Source organism: Lithobates pipiens, unplaced genomic scaffold (genome assembly GCF_037356315.1).
Source record: "Lithobates pipiens isolate NorthernLeopardFrog02 unplaced genomic scaffold, aLitPip1_a1.2 Scaffold_8, whole genome shotgun sequence".
NCBI classification, from domain to species: Eukaryota; Metazoa; Chordata; class Amphibia; order Anura; family Ranidae; genus Lithobates; species Lithobates pipiens.
The window spans coordinates 129,431,797-129,451,687 of NW_027507903.1; the positions used below are offsets into that span (position 1 = coordinate 129,431,797).

General features: G+C 44.7%; 1 protein-coding gene across 4 annotated transcripts in view; it reads right to left on the reverse strand.

Annotated features, from left to right (window-relative positions):
- The window catches only part of DENND6B (DENN domain containing 6B), an 80,711-nt gene that overhangs the window by 16,940 nt on the left and 43,880 nt on the right, over positions 1–19,891 (reverse strand). For all 4 annotated transcript variants that reach the window (XM_077470760.1, XM_077470762.1, XM_077470761.1 and 1 more), the window contains 4 exons: positions 17,089–17,178; positions 16,953–17,006; positions 13,247–13,356; positions 1,387–1,489 (listed from right to left, as the gene is read on the reverse strand). In XM_077470760.1, the coding sequence (XP_077326886.1) occupies positions 1,387–1,489; positions 13,247–13,356; positions 16,953–17,006; positions 17,089–17,178 (357 nt within the window). The remainder of the gene's footprint in view (positions 1–1,386; positions 1,490–13,246; positions 13,357–16,952; positions 17,007–17,088; positions 17,179–19,891) is intronic.

Genomic DNA, 19,891 nt, shown 5'->3' on the forward strand with positions numbered 1-19,891 from the left:
GAAAACAGTTGCAAACATTTCATGGCCCTGATGCTCACTCTAACCAGCCACCTCCTCTCAGGGGAGGATGCTATTGTAGAGATGAGTAGGCTTTCCATAGCTTGAGGGAGACCCTTTTAGCCCTTTTTTGGGGGTGTCTCAACCCCTCCTTCTGCTTAGCCCGAAAGCAGAGGTATTACCAGAAGAAATCACATCCACTGCTTGAGCAATAGTCCAGCCACTGCTATTAATGCTCAGCCTGATGCTATTAGTAAATGTGTCAGTAACCAGGTACATGCCGCAGGGTTTTCTGTGGTAAAAACCAACAGACCCAATCTTCACCTCTCACAGTGGGCTCCGTTACAAAATCTTCAGGAACCGGGGACCCTCAGGGAACCCACACTCCTGCACCCGTAAAGCACCCCGCCAGTAAAAACTTTATGGCTGAAAAAACCAAAGCACTGGATCCCGGGCCCAGTAAAAAGAGAAGTGTTACGGGCTAAACCTCGTTTCTTCCGCCACAAGGCCTGGGTACCATTCAATTCAGCCTGAAAAGACACTTTGAATGAATCTGGCTGCATAGCTACCCCCAGCAAGGATTGCTCCAGTGGAGCTCAGCACAGCACGTCTTTATTCATGGCCAACACCTTAGACACTGGCGAACAAACTGAGGTACTCCCAGTAGCGGGAGGGGTTATATAGGGAGGCAACTTCCTGTGCCAGTGTCCATCCCTTGAAAGTGCCCTATAACCCACATAGTAATTACTATGGCACTGTGCCCTGTGATGCACGATTAAGAAATCTGTCTGATCACTTCTATGGGCAGCAACAGTGGTCCTGGATTTCTGGGCTCTCCCACTACTTTTTGGAGCCAAGGACCATAAAAATGTGTCAGGATAGCCAGAGGGGAGTACGCAGTAGAGATCTGATGCTTGATCTTTCTTCTGTGCAGCGAACCCGGAAACACTCTGCTCTAAACACTTCCAGGTTTACAGTTGTCAGATGACAGCAAGTTGTACCTAAGTTACATCAGATCGAGTACTTTCTGTAAAAGCAGAGGAGACGTTAAGGGTCTAATGGACCCCTGATGTCTCTATAACTAGGAACTGTCACCTGCACAATGCTATGATACCCTCCTTGTTGTAGCAATACTATCAAGTAAAAAAATATAAAAAATGTTTTTTTAAATTACAACCTAAATTTAAAAAAAAGGACCCCCTCCCCCTGTGCACACACATACATAAAGTAAAACCTAGCACACAGTGTGTGTACATAACTGCCAGTTGTGCAACACATATATGGTCCCGCAGAAGGGTCATTATTTACACTTAACCCTAATATGATGTACTGTAGTGGGTTTTATCCTGAAAATTGCTGAGCCTGGAAAAACTGCTCTTTGACACTCACTGCTTCACAGATGACATTGAGATGTGCTGTTTCTAGCTTCTCTCTCATCTCACGTTGTTTGTGACGATACCAACCATCGAAATGTGGAGATTTCAAAAAACGCCTGCAGAAAAATAAAAAGCATTAGCTTTCTGGAAAAATAAACTAAGAACTTAAGAATTCAGTATAACTTTGGTTAAAATATTTTAAGAGTATTCATTACTGTGATATAGAAAATGATTTATCTGGTAAAATAAAAATAAAAAAAGACAGGTGTGACATCCACCGCAGCGCAGTGTATATTACCAACAAATGTGTGTAGATTAAATTGGTCTTTATGCTTGTTAATATGTAGGAGAACAAATGCTAATAACATATCGTCTGAAGACCCGCTGACATGTTTACCCCGGCATATTCCCTAATCTCGTTACTTTAGGTTTCCCGTTTTCCCAATGAAAAATATAAAGCATATATCTAAAATGTTTTCCTGCACCGTACATTCTTCAAAACTTTTTCAGATCATTGAATAGACTTTTTGCCGTCTTCAACCCATTAGGGAGATATCCCCTGACTTTCTCTTCCAGAGACACAGCTGGAACTAAGAGAACTCTACAAAGAGAGTGGAGTTACGCTCTTGGACAGTTGACACCACAAAAGGTGTACCCTTTGGAAAAATCTACCTTCACATCTTGCTCTGGCAAGAACTGAATTTCCCATCACCCTTGAAGACAAGGATCAACAGGAAAGAGGGTGAATATACACAGTGGGGAAACTCAAAACACCTGTTTCCTTTGCAATATAAACGTTATATTTTTCTGAAGAAACAATTGGATCTTTGTACTCATTAAAATCCCTGTAGCTGGAGTCCACTGAGGGACAGAGTTAAACTGACACCTATTGGAGAAATGGAGAATTGCAAAAAAAAAAAATAAATAAAAAAAGGAGGAATATTGTCCAGCACAGGATAGCCCCACCCACAAACATCACCCTTCAGTTTTTTGTCAAAGTAGTACCGAAAGAATAAAACCTGTGTCCCTCAATGGATTCCAAGAAAATTATGTTATGCGCGTTATAAAAAGTCTATTTTTATTCTCCTTCATTGAAAGACACAGGAATTCTTTAACTGTCGGAATGTTCAATAGCAGCCCAAAAAGAGGGATGTGCAGCATAGCAATAAATGGCAACAGACTCCAAAATAATTAAACAGAAAACTTGGTACTGCCCGCAGCTCAAGGAACTGCCTGAAGCAGACATCAGAAAAGACCTCAACATTCGCCTGGTAGAATTTAGAAAGAACAGAAGAACAAAATTTGCAAAGGATGCTTGATGGCGAAAAAACTCGCAAAACATTAACATTAGTAGACTGTTTTAAGAAAAGCCTGGATTCTTTCCTAAATTACCATAATACACTATATTGCCAAAAGTATTGCACCCCATAGGGTTCTATATTGAGTTGGCCCACCCTTTGCAGCTTTAACAGCTTCAACTCTGGGAAAGCTGTCCACAAGGTTTAGGAGTGTGTCTATGGGAATGTTTGACCATTCTCCCAGAAGTCATTTGTGAGGTCAGGCACTGATGTTGGACGAGAAGGCCTGGCTCGAAGTCTCTGCTCTAATTCTTCCCAAAGGTATTCTATCGGGTTGAGGTCAGGACTCTGTGCAAGCCGGTCATGTTCCTCCACTCCAAACTTGCTCATCCATTTCTTTATGGAACTTTGCCTCATGCACTGGTGCGCAGTCATGTTGGAACAGGAAGAGGCCATCCTCAAACTGTTCCCAAAAAGTTGGGAGCATGAAATTGTCCAAAATGTCTTGGTATGCCGACACCTTAAGCGTTCCTTTCACTGGAACTAAGGGGCCAAGCCCAACCCCTGAAAAATAGGATTTTTATAACAGCTTACCTGTAAAATCCTTTTCTTTGAAGTACATCACAGGACACAGAGCCATAGTAGTTACTATGTGGGTTATAGGCCACCTTCAGGTGATGGACACTGGCACCCCCTAAATTAAAAAGTGCACTCCCTATATAGCCCCTCCCACTGGTGGGAGTACCTCAGTTTTGTAGCAAAGCAATACACACGTATACTAAAGAAGGGAGGGACTTCTGTCTCCAGTGATGTACTTCAAAGAAAAGGATTTTACAGGTAAGTTTTTATAAAAATCCTATTTTCATATTGTACATCACGGGACACTGAGCCATAATAGTTACTATGTGGGATGTCCCATAGCAATGCCAACTGAAGGGAGGGAGACACAACAAAAGTAGGACACCAAGAGACTAGAGGACTCATACTGCAGCCTGCAGTACACTGCGCCCAAAGGCGATATCCTCATGATCTTTTACATGTACTAGATAGAATCTGGAAAATGTATGGACTGAAGACCAAGTTGCGGTTTGCAGATCTGAGCCATGGAGGCTTGGTGATACACTGCCCATGAATCACTTGACAAATCCATTTAGAAATAGTAGATTTCAAAGCTGCCTGTCCTCTTTTAGGACCGTCTGGCAACACAAACAAAACATCTGCTTTATGAATCTGAGCAGACACTTTTAATTGACTTTGACCGCTCTCACCACATCGAGAATGTAGTGATCTTTCTTCCACAGAATGAGGTTCTGGAAAAAATGAAGGCAGAACAATATCCTGGTTTAAATGAAAAACTGATACTACTTTTTGCAGGAATTCAGGATGAGGCCGCAATACAACCTCATCCTTATGAATAAATCAATGAGGCTCTTTACAAGAAAGAGCAGGCAACTTTGATACTCTTCCTGCAGAAGACATGGCAACCAAGAAAATTATTTTTCCTCGTCAAGAGGACCAAGGGAATATCGTGTACTGGCTTAAAAGGCTGCTTCTGTAAAGCAGACAGAACTAAATTTAAGTCCCAAGGGTTCAGGGGTGACCTGACTGGAGGATTAATCCACGTTACTCCCTGAATAAAGTTATGAACCAGAGAGTGTGAAGCAAGAGGTCGTTGAAAAAAACGGAAAACAAAAACAAAAACGATAAAGCAGATATCTAGCCTTGAATTCAGGGATCCTACGCCAGGAGACATATGACTTTCAGATTCTATAGTATATGACTCTGGAGGCCGGCTTCCTAGTATTAACCAAGTAGAAACTAGTGAAGCTAACAGCCCATGATCTTTTAGAATGTGGGTCTCAATAGCCAAACCGCTAAATTTAGCGTTTGTAAGGTAGGATGGAATACTGGACTTTGCGAGAGAAGGTCTGGCCATAGTGGTAGGGTCCAAGGGTCCCCTGCTGCTATTTTTACGATCTCTGCAAACCAAGATCTCCTGGGGCCACAAGAATCATCTACCGTATTTGCCGGTGTATAAGGCGACCCGGCATATAAGACGACCTCCTAATCTTACAGGACAAAAATGCTTTTAAAACTGTACTTACCGTATAAGACGACCTGGCTTCCGAGGCATCATATTTCTTCCTTTTTCCTGCTTTTGCTGGAGCCAATCACGGCGAGCAATGTATTCTATTAATGACTACAAAGCCTGCTTGGATTGGCAGAGGCTGTAACATCAGCCCGCGCCTCTCTGACTCTCAAAGCCAATCCAAATAGCCTGCTCGGATTGGCAGAGGTTGTTACTCCAATCCGAGCAGGCTCTGTATTCATTTGAATACATCGCTCACCAGGATTGACTCAGCGGTATATACTGTATGTAGCCGAAGCTACACAGTATTACCGAACACCAGGCAGGCATCCGATGGGCTGACCCGGCGTATAAGACGACCCCTGCTTTTTGGCCAGTTTTTTACATGTAAAGGTCATCTTATACGCCAGAAAATACGGTACTTCCCTTCTTGCTTGATCCTGCGAGAAAGCGCGGAAGCAGAAGAACAGGAGGCAACGCATAGATCAGTGAAAAACTGATCCCACGTAAAAACCAAGGCATCTGTTCCGTATGCCATTGGATCGCTTGTCCTTGACACAAAGTTGTCGATCTTGTTGTTGAAACTGGACACAAACAGATCCACATCCAGACCTCCCCATTTTTGGCATAATGACACAAAGATGTTGAGGTGAAGGGACCATTCTCCCAGGAACAATTACTGGTGACTCAAGTAGTCACCTGCCAATTCCCTATCCCTGGAATGAAAATTGCTGATAGGCAAGGAAGGTTGTTTTCCCAAGATAGAATATGATTCACCTCTCTCTGGGTTGCACGACTTCTCATGCCCCCTTTGTGATTGATATAGGCCCCAGCTGTGGCATTGTCAGATTGGATCCTGAGAGGCCAATTCCATAGTCTAAGCGTCTAGGCCTCCAGGGCCAGGCGTACTGTCTGAATCTCTAGAATATTGATGGGCAAGGTCATCTCTGATTTCGACCATTTCCCTTGGACAGATGCTTCTTCCAGGACTGCTCCCCAGCCCAGAAGGCTGGCATTTGTTGTTACCACCTTCCAGTTAACTAATAGAGAGAATTTTCCTTTTTGAAGATTCTTGGATATCAACCAACTGAGGCTCTGACGCACTTTGGGGGATAAACGCATTGGGCAGTCCAGAGCTTGGACCTTCTTGTTCCAAGTTGACAGGATACTGTTTTGCAGCAGTCTTGAATGAAACAGCCTTGAAAGAAGCCACCATTTTTCCAAACAATTTCATGCAAAGCCGAATAGGATTCTTCTTTGTTTTGATCAACTGAATCAGTCCCCTTATGAAACTGATCCTTTTCTGGGGCAAAAACACCCTCTTCTGAGCTGTATATATGATCAGCCCCAAGTACTGCAATCTCCTTGATGGTTTTAAGGAGGATTTTTCTAGGTTAAGAATCCAACTTAGGAATTCCAGGTAGCTGACTTAAGCAGGCTACGGATTCATCTATCAAGAGTAGATCATCCAAGTAGGCTAGTATCATTATACCTTGAGCCCCTAAGCTGGTTAAAGGAGGAGCCAGGCAATTTTTTTAATGCGTTTTTTTTTGGGGGGGGGGGGGGGTTTTTAAGCACAAAAAACAGTAAAGTTAGCCCAATGTTTTTGCATAATGTGAAAGATGAAGTTACATAAATAGTAAATAAAAATAGTAAGTAATAATAGTAAATAGATACCCAACATGTCACCCTTCAAAATTGCACACGCTCGTGGAATGGCGCCAAACGTCGCTACTTAAAAATCTCCATAGGCGACGCTTTACATTTTTTTACTGGTTACATGTTTTGAGTTACGGAGGAGGTCTAGGACCAAAATTATTGCTCTCGCTCTAACGTTCGCAGCGATACCTCACATGTTTGGTTTGAACAACGTTTTCAGATGTGGGAGGGACTTAAGTATGCGTTCGCTTCTGCATGCGAGCACATGGGGACAGGGGCCCTTTCAATTTGTTTTTTTGTTTTTTTTATTGTTCATTTTACTTTATTTTAGTTTGACATTTTTTCCCCAAAAATATTTTTTTGATCACTTTCATTCCTATTACAAGGAATGTAAACATCCCTTGTAATAGGAATATAGCATGTCAGGTCAATAAGACCCCACATCTCACCTCTAGACTGGGAAGCCTGAAATAAAATTAAAAAAAACTATTCTGGCTTTGATCCTATTGGCGAGTCGGTAGAAGCACCGGAGGGCGGCAGGGGGATGTCCCCTCTCGCCTCCTATAAGAACAATCAAGAAGCGGAACAGCCGCTTCTTGATTGTTCTTATGGTGTAGGGAAATGCCGGCTGAAAAAGCTGATATCTGAATGATGCCTGTAGCTACAGGCATCATTCAGATATCCCCGCACAAAGTCAAGGACATCATATGATGGCCGGCGAGCGAGAAGTGGTTAAAATGCATTTTTTTTTTTAACACAAAGTTGTCCATTTATACAATATTTCTAACACATACCATGTACATACCAAGAATGACACCCCAAAATAGATTCTCCAACTCCTCCTGAGTACGGCTATAACACGTGTGAGACTTCCACAGCCTGGCAACATACAGAGGCCGAGTACAGCCAAGCATGGCTGAGCATGGCTGGGTATCACCGAGTATTGCAGGGTATCACCAAGTATGGCTGGGTATTGCAGGGTATCACCGAGTATGGCTGGGTATTGCAGGGTATCACAGAGTATGGCTGGGTATTGCAGGGTATCACAGAGTATGGCTGGGTATTGCAGGGTATCACAGAGTATGGCTGGGTATTGCAGGGTATCACAGAGTATGGCTGGGTATTGCAGGGTATCAGAGTATGGCTGAGCATTGCAGGGTATCACAGAATACGGCTGAGCATGGCCGAGTATGGCTGGGTATTGCAGGGTATCACCGAGTATGGCTGGGTATTGCAGGGTATCACCGAGTATGGCAGGGTATCGCAGGGTATCACCCAGTATGGCTGAGTATTGCAGGGTATCACCCAGTATGGCTGAGTATTGCAGGGTATCACCGAGTATGGCTGAGTATTGCAGGGTATCACCCAGTATGGCTGAGTATTGCAGGGTATCACCCAGTATGGCTGAGTATTGCAGGGTATCACCCAGTATGGCTGAGTATTGCAGGGTATCACCCAGTATGGCTGAGTATTGCAGGGTATCACCGAGTATGGCTGGGTATTGCAGGGTATCACAGAATATGGCTGAGCATGGCCGAGTATGGCTGGGTATTGCAGGGTATCACCGAGTATGGCTGGGTATTGCAGGGTATCACCGAGTATGGCTAAGTATTGCAGAGTATCACCCAGTATGGCTGAGTATTGCAGGGTATCACCCAGTATGGCTGAGTATTGCAGGGTATCACCGAGTATGGCTGAGTATTGCAGGGTATCACCGAGTATGGCTGAGTATTGCAGGGTATCACTGACTATGGCTGGGTATTGCAGGGTATGGCTGGGGGTATTGCAGGGTATGGCAATTTATGGCAGAGTATTGGCAGGGTATTGCAGGCTATTGCAGAGTATTGCTGGGTATTGCAGAGTATTGGCAGGGCATTGCTGGGTATTGCGGAGTATTGTCATTCATTCATTCGGCTATTGGCCGGGTGTTAAGGTGGTTAACGACAGATACCCCGATCACTGCCAGCGCAGGTTGAACCTGCGAGCGAGATATAGCTTTTAAAAAGGAATTCCAACTTCTTATCTGTTGGATCCTTAAGCATATGAGCATTGTCTACTGGACAAGTCAGGTACAGAGGATATAGCAGCGTCAACTGCTGGAAATCCCCATTTCTTATAGAACTTTTCCTCCATAGGATGAAGTATTGAAAACTTTTTTGGAGGGAAAAAACTGTTTATCTGGGTGCTCCCACTCAGAATACATAAGCTTTTTTAGCCATAATGGATAGGAAAAAGCATGAACAGATTGAGCAGGCTTTAGTGAACACAAACCAGAAGTGGGCTCATCGACTGACTGTGCTTATTGGCAGTAAAAATGTGGAGCGTACTAACCACCTTTCCTGCGAATCTGATCCTTTCGTATTAGGTACTTCGAACATCAGCCTCTTCCTGGTCCCTTGAGAGAAATTCATTATCTCTCGCCCCTTGTTGCTCAGCATGAGGGTCCTGAGCAATGGATGGGGACCTGTCATGCTTAGTCTCACTCTGGAATACAATTAAAGCATCGATTTTTTTTTCTCCAAACTTAGAATGGTTGGAGAAAAAAAAACCTTCTTAGTCATATATACAGGGGCTGTAATGCTAAAAGCAGCTGCAAGAGAGAGAAGATTTACAGGGGAAAGATTCCCACTGAGAAGAGACACAGGCGGACCATGCTGCTTAATAAGGGATACATTTTATTAGAAAAAATATATTTAATACAAAAAGGGCCAAGACCAGGTACCCACTGCCGAGATCATGTTAAAAAATAGACGTCTGTTTAAGAGCAGCTGCATCATGCTTCAACCATGCATGCACACACCTATAACAAGGCTATTGTTAATTAGAGTGGGTAATATTTATAGATCAGACTATTGATCTCAGTGACATGCACCATGACATGCAGTATGGTCCGCCTGTGTCTTTTCACAGTGGGAATCTTTCACCTGTAAATCTCTCTCTATTGTATTTAGGCACAGCGACCGCACCTATTATTGGTGAGCCTGCAAATCTTGGGCTCCTCACGGGTATATTGAACACCCAGTGTTGTGGCAACTAGTAGCGAGTACTGATCTCCAACCAATTTTTCTAAAATGCCCTTCCTGATTGCTCATTCTAACCAGCCATATTACTCTCAGCGGATGCCCTCTTTTTTGAGATGGGTCTAGGCTCCCAAGTGTCTATAGTCTTCCTAGAACCCTTTTTTGAGGTGATCATAACCTCCCTTCCAGCCATAGCCTGATGCACAAAGCAGAGATACTACCAGAAAGAATGCATGCATTGCTTGAGCAATAGTCCAGCTCTGTTGCTGCTATTAATGCTCAGCCTGATGCAGTAGTTAGCAAAATGTGTCAAAGGAATGCCTGTGTCACCAAACCACATATATACCTTCGCTCTTGTGTCCCTCCGCAACTTGAAACAGCAAAAAATGGTGCCTTTAACCACTTAAGTCCCAGACCATTTTACTGGCCAAAGACCAGAGCACTTTTTGCGATTCGGCACTGCGTCGCTTTAACTGACAACTGCGTGGTCGTACGACATGGCTCCCAAACAAAATTGACATCCTTTTTTTCCCACAAATAGAGCTCTCTTTTGGTGGTATTAGATCACCCCTGTGGTTCTTATTTTTTGCGTTATAAACAAAAAAAGAGAGTATTTTTAAAAAATGCATTATTTTTAAATTTTGTTATAATGACTATCCCCAAAAATATCTAAAACAAACACCTTTTTTTCCTCAGTTGAGGCCGATACGTATTCTTCTACATATTTTTGGTAAAAATAAATCACAAAATAAGCATTTATTGATTGGTTTGCGCAAAAGTTATAGCGTTTACAAAATAGGGGATAGTTTTATGGCATTTTTACTCTGTATGAACAGACGATCTGTCTGTTCTCCCCTCAGAGAACCGGAAACTGTTTGTTTACACACACACACATCCCGGTTCTCTGTGTGACATCGGCGATCGCGGGAGCCCGGCAGTAGCCACAGGGCGAGGCGACAATGCATGTTTTATGGCATTTTTATGAATATGTTTTTTTTTTACTAGTAATGGCGGCAATTAGCGATTTTTATTGTGTTTGCGACATTATGGCGGACACATCAGACATTTTTGACACATTTTAGGGATTATTGTCATTTATACAGCAATCAGTGCTATATAAAAGCACTGATTCCTGTGTAAATGACACTGGCAGTGAAGGGGTTAACCATTAGGGGGCAGTGTAAGGGTTAAGTATGTCCTGGGGAGTGAATCTAACTGTGGGGGGGTATAGCTACATGTGACATGTCACTGATTTCTGCTCCCGATCACAGGGAGCAGAGATCGGCTACGTGTGAAATTTACACCCATTTGCCCAGCCGTGCCATTCTGCCGACGTACATCGGCGTGCGCCGGTCGGGGACCGGCTAAAACACACATTCCTCGCACTGGAGGACACCAACACCGTGGTGGGAAGGCAAAACCCCCCCCAGACTTACCGAAGGTCTGCTGCCGGCCGGAGGAAGAGAAAACTGCTGTTTCCTGGACACATAGTGGGCTCTCTGAGAAGCAAGAGATGTAAGTGCTCTATACAGCCCCCAGTGGTGACACATAGGCATGCCAGCATTTACTAATTAAAAGGAGACATTCATAGGAAAATTTTGAAAATTTCTTAGAAAAACCCCACATACCTTTCCCGCCGCAGGGTTTTCTGTGGTAAACCAACAGACCCAATCTTCACACTTCACGGTGAGTTCCGTTAAACCTTCAGGAGCTGGGGATCCTCGAGGAAACCCACAATCCTGGACCTGTAATAGCACCTCCACCAGTAAAACTTTATGGCCTTAATACCATAAAGTACTGGATCCCGGGGGTCCAGCTCTCTAAAAAGAGAAGCGTTATAGACAAGACCTCATTTCTTCAGATACGAGGCCCGGGTACCATTTAATTCACTCAAAAAGACATTTTGAATGGATCCGCCTGTATGGCTAACCCCAGAAAGAATTACTCCAGTGGAGCTCAGCACAGCACATCTTTACTCGTGACCAACACCTTAGACACTAGCGAAAAATCTGAGGTACATAGGGAGACACTTTTTAATTTAGGGCATGCCAGTGTCCATCACCTGAAGGTGGCCTATAACCCACATAGTAACTACTATGGCTCTGTGTCCCGTGATGTATAAGAAAACAACCCACACCAAAATCCCCATCCAACAAACTTTACACTTGGCACAACGCAGACATGCAAGTACCATTCTCCTGGCAACTGCCAAACCCAGACACATCCACTCCAGAGAACACATCACCACTGCTCTAGAGTCCAGTGGCGGCATGCTTTACACAACTGCATCTGACTTAGTGATTCAAGGCTTGAATACAGCTGCTCGGCCATGGAAACCCATTCCATGAAGCGCTCTATGCGCTGTTGTTGTGCTAATCTGAAAGCCACACAAAGTTTGGAGGTTTGTAGCTATTGACTCTGCAGACAGTTGGTGACTTCTGCGCACTGTGCGCTGACCCCACTCTATCATCTATCATTTTACGTGACCTACCACCACCCAGCTGCTCTCCTCCAGCTACGGTCTACAGTAGGAGGGGCTGAGCAACCAGCACATCAGTCACATGATGTCCCCGGCTGAAGTCAGGGGAAGATCTCAGTCCCTCCCACTGTAGCCCATAGATGGAGTAGGAAAGCAGCCAGGAGTTATATGACCAGCCTAAAGAGATCTGAAAAAAGTTATTTACAGGCTTAGTTTTCAGAAAACACTTACACTGTGAATTATGGCTGCTTAAAAGAGAGGGGCTTGCAGTGACACTTTTTTTTTAAAGGTTACAAACACCGTAAAGCAGAGTTCTACCCATTTAAAAGTCAGCAGCTACAAAAAGTGTAGCTACTGACTTTTAATAATCAGACACTCACCTGACCCACGGTCCAGCGATGTGGGTGCAGGAAGCCTTGATCCTCTCCCCCTCCTCTCTGCAGCACCAGCATTCTAACAGCGGGCGCTCGGCTGTGGCGTCACGGCAGGGTGCGCACTGCGCATGCATGAGCCATTCTGCACGCTGTGAATGACTGGGCAATCTTCTGGGATTTGTGACCTGTCCCAGAAGATTGCAGGGAGGGAGGGGGGAAAGGTGATCTTCCTCCCCACGCCGCAGCACCAGGGGAGGAAGTGGGAGCTGGGTGCCTCTAAAAACAGGGTACCCGGTCACCCCCCCCCCCCCCCCCCCCAAAAAAAATGACATTCCAAATGTGGCATGTCAGGGGGTCACCAGCACTTAAAGCGGAAGTTCCATTTTTGGGTAGAACTCTGCTTTAAGCCACTGGCTCCCGCTGCTGTCAATCTCAGCCATTGAGCCAATAAAGACAGAGCGGGGAATGGGGCCGAGCCAAGATCTGGGTGTGAATGGACAATAGGCTTGCTGTTTGGCAGCGGGTAGGAGCCAGGACTGCCGTCGGGGGTCCCAAAAAGAAGATCGGGCTTGCTCTGTGCAAGACCATTTGACAAAGCAGGTACTGTATGCCTTAAAGTGGTTGTAAACCCTTACAGACCACTTTTTTACTGCGGTAGACATGTCACGGGCAGAGCAGTGTGCCATGACTGCTACGGAGGCTTTTGATCTAAGGTAAGTATTTCATAATGAGCTAGTATGCATATGCCCTTGTCTTGCAGTTTTTTTTCCCTAGGGTTTACTACCAATTTAACATTAACAGCCCTTCTGACCGTGCTATATGATTGAATCTCAGGACTTGTTGGACAGAAATACAAATCCTATGGCAAGTAAAACAGCTCTCTTATAGGTTTTTTGTGTGTATTTAGCTCTCTTTAGATTTAGATAAAAAAATAAATAAATACAGCTCATTTACCTGTACAGCCCCATCCAATCCCCTTTTATTGTAGAGCTAAACTGAGGTCCTGTGTGTTCCAGCATCTTCATGAGCTCCTCTTGCTGGAAAGGTCTCACCTGGGGTGGATTCTGTACATTTAGATTAACCATTTGTTAAATGATGCAGCCTTTGAGCTTGGAAACACAATATAAAAAATGCTGTCAGCAATAACCATTTTGAGGGTTACATTAAACTAAACCAATCCTAAGAGAAATTTTGAATCCATAGCAGACTTTTTTTTCTGCAGACTATCTGCTTGGTTGTCAGACTGACACTCTATCTTCATTACTTCAGATCACTAACCCAGAACAAACATGTAGATAATGACTCCTAATCTCTGTATATGTTCCAGGTGCCACTCAGACAACTGTAGCCAAAAGGTTCAGCATAACTGTCAGGCAATTAGCATTTTCATTACTTTTCAGATTTGAAAATAATTTAAATATATGCACAAACTGAATATTGCGTAAAAGAAGTTATGAAATCATTTATAATGAATTCTTAAAAGAGACATTTGGATTTTAGAAAAAAAAAATACTCACCTAGGTGGATGCAGCATCAATCTGATGCTGCATCTGTCCCGCCGCCGCTTGTAAGACTGAGAACTGGGTGATCAAAGACCGCTGATCGCTTAGTTCTCAGTCTTCACTGAGCAGAGAGCCGGTAACTGTCAGTCGCCGATTCTCTGCTCTGCCCCTCTAGTGCTCACTGGAGCACAGAGTCGAGAGGATGGTGCACTGAGAGGCTGATCCAGCTCCCAGTCCAGGCATCTGGGTGGATCCTGACTTTCCCAAGCCTAGATCATGGGTTTTACTTCCTTCCTTTGACCCTGCATGCTAAAAGCATAGTGTGCTAGTATGCATCTTTCTGTCCACGCTGCAGGCCACATCGATGTTCGCCCCTCTTTCTTCTGAGGCCAAGGACTCCGACTCTGTGACTGGCCAGAGCCGCATGATGTCACTCCCGAGCATGCGTGCAGGAGCCGCCAGTCATGGCACTTGCTCGTAAAGAAATAGCATGGAGGGCCGTTTCTTCACAGTACATGTGCCAATGACATCATCGGCATAAAACAAAGCAGATATCTCCTAAACGGCGCACATTTAGGAGATATTTACAGTACCTATAGGTAAGCCTAGAATAAGTCTTATCTATAGGTACAACTTCCATAAAAAGGTTTACAACCTTTTTAATATGAATTTTTCATTTTATTTTTGTTTAAAAAAAGAAGAATCGCTGTCAAAATAGCTTATATATAGTTAGGCTCGGTTCACACATGGGCGACTGTGATCCGACTTCAGGTCGCCCCTAGTCGGACAACATTTAAAAATCAATGTAAGTGAATGAGAGCCGTCTTAATGCACGCTACTGAAGTCGCCTCCGACTTCAAAAGAAGTTCCTGTACTACTTCAATCCGACTTGTAGGTGACTTGTACCCATTGATTTCAATGGAGGTCGCCTCCAGGTCGGATCTCTGTCTATACGGAGGAGACTTTGACAGAATTATTAGCTCTGAAGGGGGAACTCCACGCCAAATTTCTGAAAAAAAATTTGGCGTGGGTTCCCCCTCCGAGAGCATACCAGGCCCTTAGGTCTGGTATGGATTCCAAGGGGAACCCCCTACGCTGAAAAAAACGGCGTGGGGGTCCCCCCCAGATCCACACCAGACCCTTATCCGAGCACGTTACCCGGCCAGCCAGGAAAGGGGATGGGGACGAGCGGGCGCCCCCCCCCCTCCTGAGCCGTACCAGGCCACGTGCCCTCAACATGGGGGGTGCCTTGGGGGAGGGGGGGGGCGTGCGGCCCCCCCACCCCAAAGCACCTTGTCCCCATGTTGATGAGGACAAGGGTCTCTTCCCGACAACCCTGGCCGTTGGTTGTCGGGGTCTGCGGGCGGGGGGCTTATCGGAATCCGGGAGCCCCCTTTAATAAGGGGGCCCCCGGATATCGGCCCCCCACCCTATGTGAATGAGTATGGGGTACAATGTACCCCTACCCATTCACCTGTAAAATAAAAGTACAAAAAAAAACACAACACGAGATAAAATACTTTATTGCACAGCTCCGGGGGTCTTCCGTCTTCGGGGGTCTTCTCGCCGGACTCCTCCGCTATCTTCTTGTAGCTCTTTTACTAGCGGAGGAGCCCGGCATTCTTCTTCGTCGCCGCGGCCTCTTCTTCCGACTTCGGGGGTCTTGTCCCCCTCTTCGGTTCTTCTGCCGGGCCACCGCGCCTTCTTATAGCTCTTTTACAGGCGGTGGCCCGGTCTTCTGTCGCCGCCGCCTTCCGTTCTTCTTCTCCTGGAGATATTGACTCGACGTTCTCTCCGGCCGCAATGCCAGGGACGCGCTGCGCTGCCACTTATATAGGGACAGGGGGCAGTGTCACATGGGTTGATGTCACATGGGTTGGTCACATGGGTTGATGTCACATGGTGACCCCGCCCCCTTATGATGTCACAGTCCCGGAGGATGCTGGGACTGTCACCATGTGACATCAACCCATGTGACACTGCCCCTTGTCCCTATATAAGTGGCAGCGCAGCGCGTCCCTGGCATTGCGGCCGGAGAGAACGTCGAGTCAACATCTCCAGGAGAAGAAGAAGAACGGAAGGCGGCGGCGGCGGCGACAGAAGACCGGGCCACCGCCTGTAAAAGAGCTATAAGAAGGCGCGGTGGCCCGGCAGAAGAACCGAAGAGGGGGACAAGACCCCCGAAGTCGGAAGAAGAGGCCGCGGCGACGAAGAAGAATGCCGGGCTCCTCCGCTAGTAAAAGAGCTACAAGAAGATAGCGGAGGAGTCCGGTGAGAAGACCCCCGAAGACGGAAGACCCCCGGAGCTGTGCAATAAAGTATTTTATCTCGTGTGTTGTGTTTTTTTTGTACTTTTATTTTACAGGGGAATGGGTAGGGGTACATTGTACCCCATACTCATTCACATAGGGTGGGGGGCCGGTATCCGGGGGCCCCCTTATTAAAGGGGGGCTTCCGGATTCCGATAAGCCCCCCGCCCGCAGACCCCGACAACCAACGGCCAGGGTTGTCGGGAAGAGGCCCTTGTCCTCATCAACATGGGGACAAGGTGCTTTGGGGTGGGGGGGTCGCACGCCCCCCCTCTCCCCCAAGGCACCCCCCCATGTTGAGGGCACGTGGCCTGGTACGGCTCAGGAGGGGGGGCCCGCTCGTCCCCACCCCCTTTCCTGGCCCGGCCGGGTAGCGTGCTCGGATAAGGGTCTGGGGGGGACCCCCACGCCGTTTTTTTCGGCGTAGGGGGTTCCCCTTGGAATCCATACAAGACCTAAGGGCCTGGTATGCTCTCGGAGGGGGAACCCACGCCAAATTTTTTTTCAGAAATTTGGCGTGGAGTTCCCCCTTCAGAGCTCATTCTCTGATTGGCCACGGCAAAAGTCGCCTGGCCTGGGGCGACTTGTAAGTCGCCCCAGGTCGTGTCAAAGTCGTGTTCAAGTCGTCTCCAAGTTGCCTCACAAAGTCGTCCTGAAGTCGTGTCGCCCCTGTGTGAACCGAGCCTTATAGTTCAAAATTAAATATTATTTATAGTTCAACAATAAAACAGGCAAAAATAAAAACATCTGTTATAATTAATATTTAAAGAGCAGGATTTTGATTCACAGAAAAAAAACATGATAAATGTTTACGTATAAAAATATGTTACTGTACAAAAACCTTCTTACCTTCCAAGGGGTGATGGAACTGTGATGTGGCATCAGACTACCAATGTACCGCTCCTAAAAGAAAAAGTGAAAACATCAAAATAATGTAAAAAAAATAAAAAAATTTAAATACCAAAACAAAAGCTGAGTGCCTCACCAGTGGAAGCATAAAGCTTTGTGTAAGCTCAAACAGATGTTTCTGAAGCAATAAACTCAGCGTGGAAGATGGTAACCTCTTCTGGAGACCCTGTAGAAGAAACATCAGACAATGTAAACGTGCATGCTAGTATCCTTATACACACAGGCTATAGTAGAGTAAATCTTCACATTTTGGTGTCAGCAGTTTATATTTGTGTTCAAACATGAGGTGTGCTGTATGGTGCTGCAAAAGTTATCCATGACCTCTGTCTATAGTGTGAGAACTAAATGTTCCTATTTAGAAACTAGATATCCCACAATCTAGTGGTCTCTCAATCTAGTGCTGGTTCAGGTGAGAGCTTCACAGTAATGAGATCTGACACAAAACAAACAGGTACAGCATTAAGCCCTGGTTCACATTGGTGCGTTTTGACATGTCAAATCGCATGTCATATCGGCGGCAAATACCAGCAATGGCACCATCCTAATGGGTGCGACGCTGCTTTTGTGGTGCCGCACTGAATTCAAAAAGTAGTTTCTGTACTACTTTTTGCAATTTCGGGATGCGATTTCCATTGACATCTGTGCAGAAACCCGGACAGACGTCTGAAATCGCCGCCGAAATTGGCACCGACATGCAGGAGTGAAATCTTGCAAGTTCATTTGAACTCGCATTGCTTCATTCCCGCAGCTATGTCTGAACCAGGGCTTACAGATGCAGAGAGCCCACTGCTGCAGCTAGATTTTTTTTTTAAAAGAAGAAACAAAAGGAATAAAGGGTATTTGATGATGGCCCACTGGTATTTATATTGGACCTCTGTTGTTGTTCTGTCAACCCCACATATCTATTTGTTTTCAATGTTTTAATTATCTTAGCACGCCCATATTTGTGATGCAATACAGAGCAGATGGCAACGCATGCACTGGACTGTGTAACCCAGAATATGAAGTTTTCTTGCCCCTTTGGCAAATAGGGACAAGCTAGGACAGTGAATGAATACATGGGCATAGGGAATCAATTAGCATGACACTGCAAACTACAGCTACAACATGTGAACCCATCATTATAAAGTAAGGCAAACAAACAGCACAGGGAATAGAACTACACATTAGTACACAGTTAAAACAAAAAAATATTTGAAAGGGTACAATGCCTTTAAACTAGGGCTGCAACTAATAATTATTTTCATAATCGATTAGTTGACCGATTATTGTTTCGATTAATCGGTTAATAGCCTTAAAAAAAAAAAGTGTGGTGTAAAAAAGGCAATTTATTCTTAAATATCTCTATATGCAGTGGTAAATATAAATAACCAACTATATGATTAGGGAGCGAAATATCTGATACACTCTGAGAATGACAGAAGAATGAGAATGAGAATGAGAATGACAGAAGAGATATACTGTATATATTAGAGGGGATATATACTGTATATACTATTAAAGGAGATACACCGTATATACTATTAAAGATATACTGTATATACTATTAGAGGAAAGATATACTGTATATACTATTAGGAGAGATATACTGTATATACTATTATAGGCTATATACTGTATATACTTTTAGAGGGGAGATACTGTATATACCATTAGAGGGGAGATACTGTATATACCATTAGAGGAGAGATACTGTATATACCATTAGAGGAGAGATACTGTATATACCATTAGAGGAGAGATACTGTATATACCATTAAAGCTGAGATATATACTGTATATGCCATTAGAAGAGATATACTATATATACACCATTAGAGGAGATATACTGTATATACTATTAGAGGGGAGATATACTGTATATAATATTAGAGGAGAGATATACCCTATATACTATTAGAGGACAGATATAGTGTATATACTATTAGAGGAGAGATATAGTGTACTATTAAAGGGTCAATCTGGTAAATATCAGACTCATTAACTTTAACCCCATTTTGTTACTGGCCGATTAATCAATTATGAAAATAGTAAATAGATTCATTTCATAAGCGATTCGTTGTTTCAGCCCTACTTTAAAGTAGCCCCCCCCCCCCCCCACCTCTATATCTTGGTTGAACTTTCCTGTTTCTTATGTTACCTGCTTGATTATTGGACAGTAAATTGAAATCACTGTACTGGAAGCAACAAAGTCAAGGTTAGGTTGACATAGGCAAGTTTAAAGCAGAGTTCAACCCGCATTTAGATCTTTAAACTATCCGCTTCAGAACAGCAAAATAAATCAACAGCCATTTTATTTTATTTTTTCTAGCTGCATTTACTTGTTTGTATGGGGTAATCTTTTTTTCTTCCGGTTAAGGCCACAGCGGCGGCGTACGTAATTTCCGCAATCAGATCGTACCCTCCTCCTCCCCTTCCGCTGCCTTCTGGGACCTGTGTGTGTCCCAGAAGACAATGGGACCATTCAGAAAGCGCCTCGCGCTTGTGAAGTAGGAAACAGGCTGTGAAGTCTGAAGGCTTCACTGCCGGCTTCCCTTACTAGCAATGCCGATGCCTGCAGCCGAAAACCGATGGACAGATCGGCTTGGGGTGCGGACATCATAAACTCCCTGGACAGGTAAATGTCCTTATATTAAAAGTCAGCAGCTACAGTATTTGTAGCTGTTCACTATGAGACCCTGCTCAGAAATGCACAGCCTTTCCTCTAAAAAATGGAGCTTCTTACTGTGCATGCGCACCGCAGCCCCATTTATTCCTGTGGGAATACAAAACTCATGGTAGCCTCAAGCAATTGCTCAGAATATAGCTTGAGGCTACCATAAGTTTTGTGAATGGGGCTGCAGTATGCATGCACAGTTAGAAGTATACATTTTTAGGGG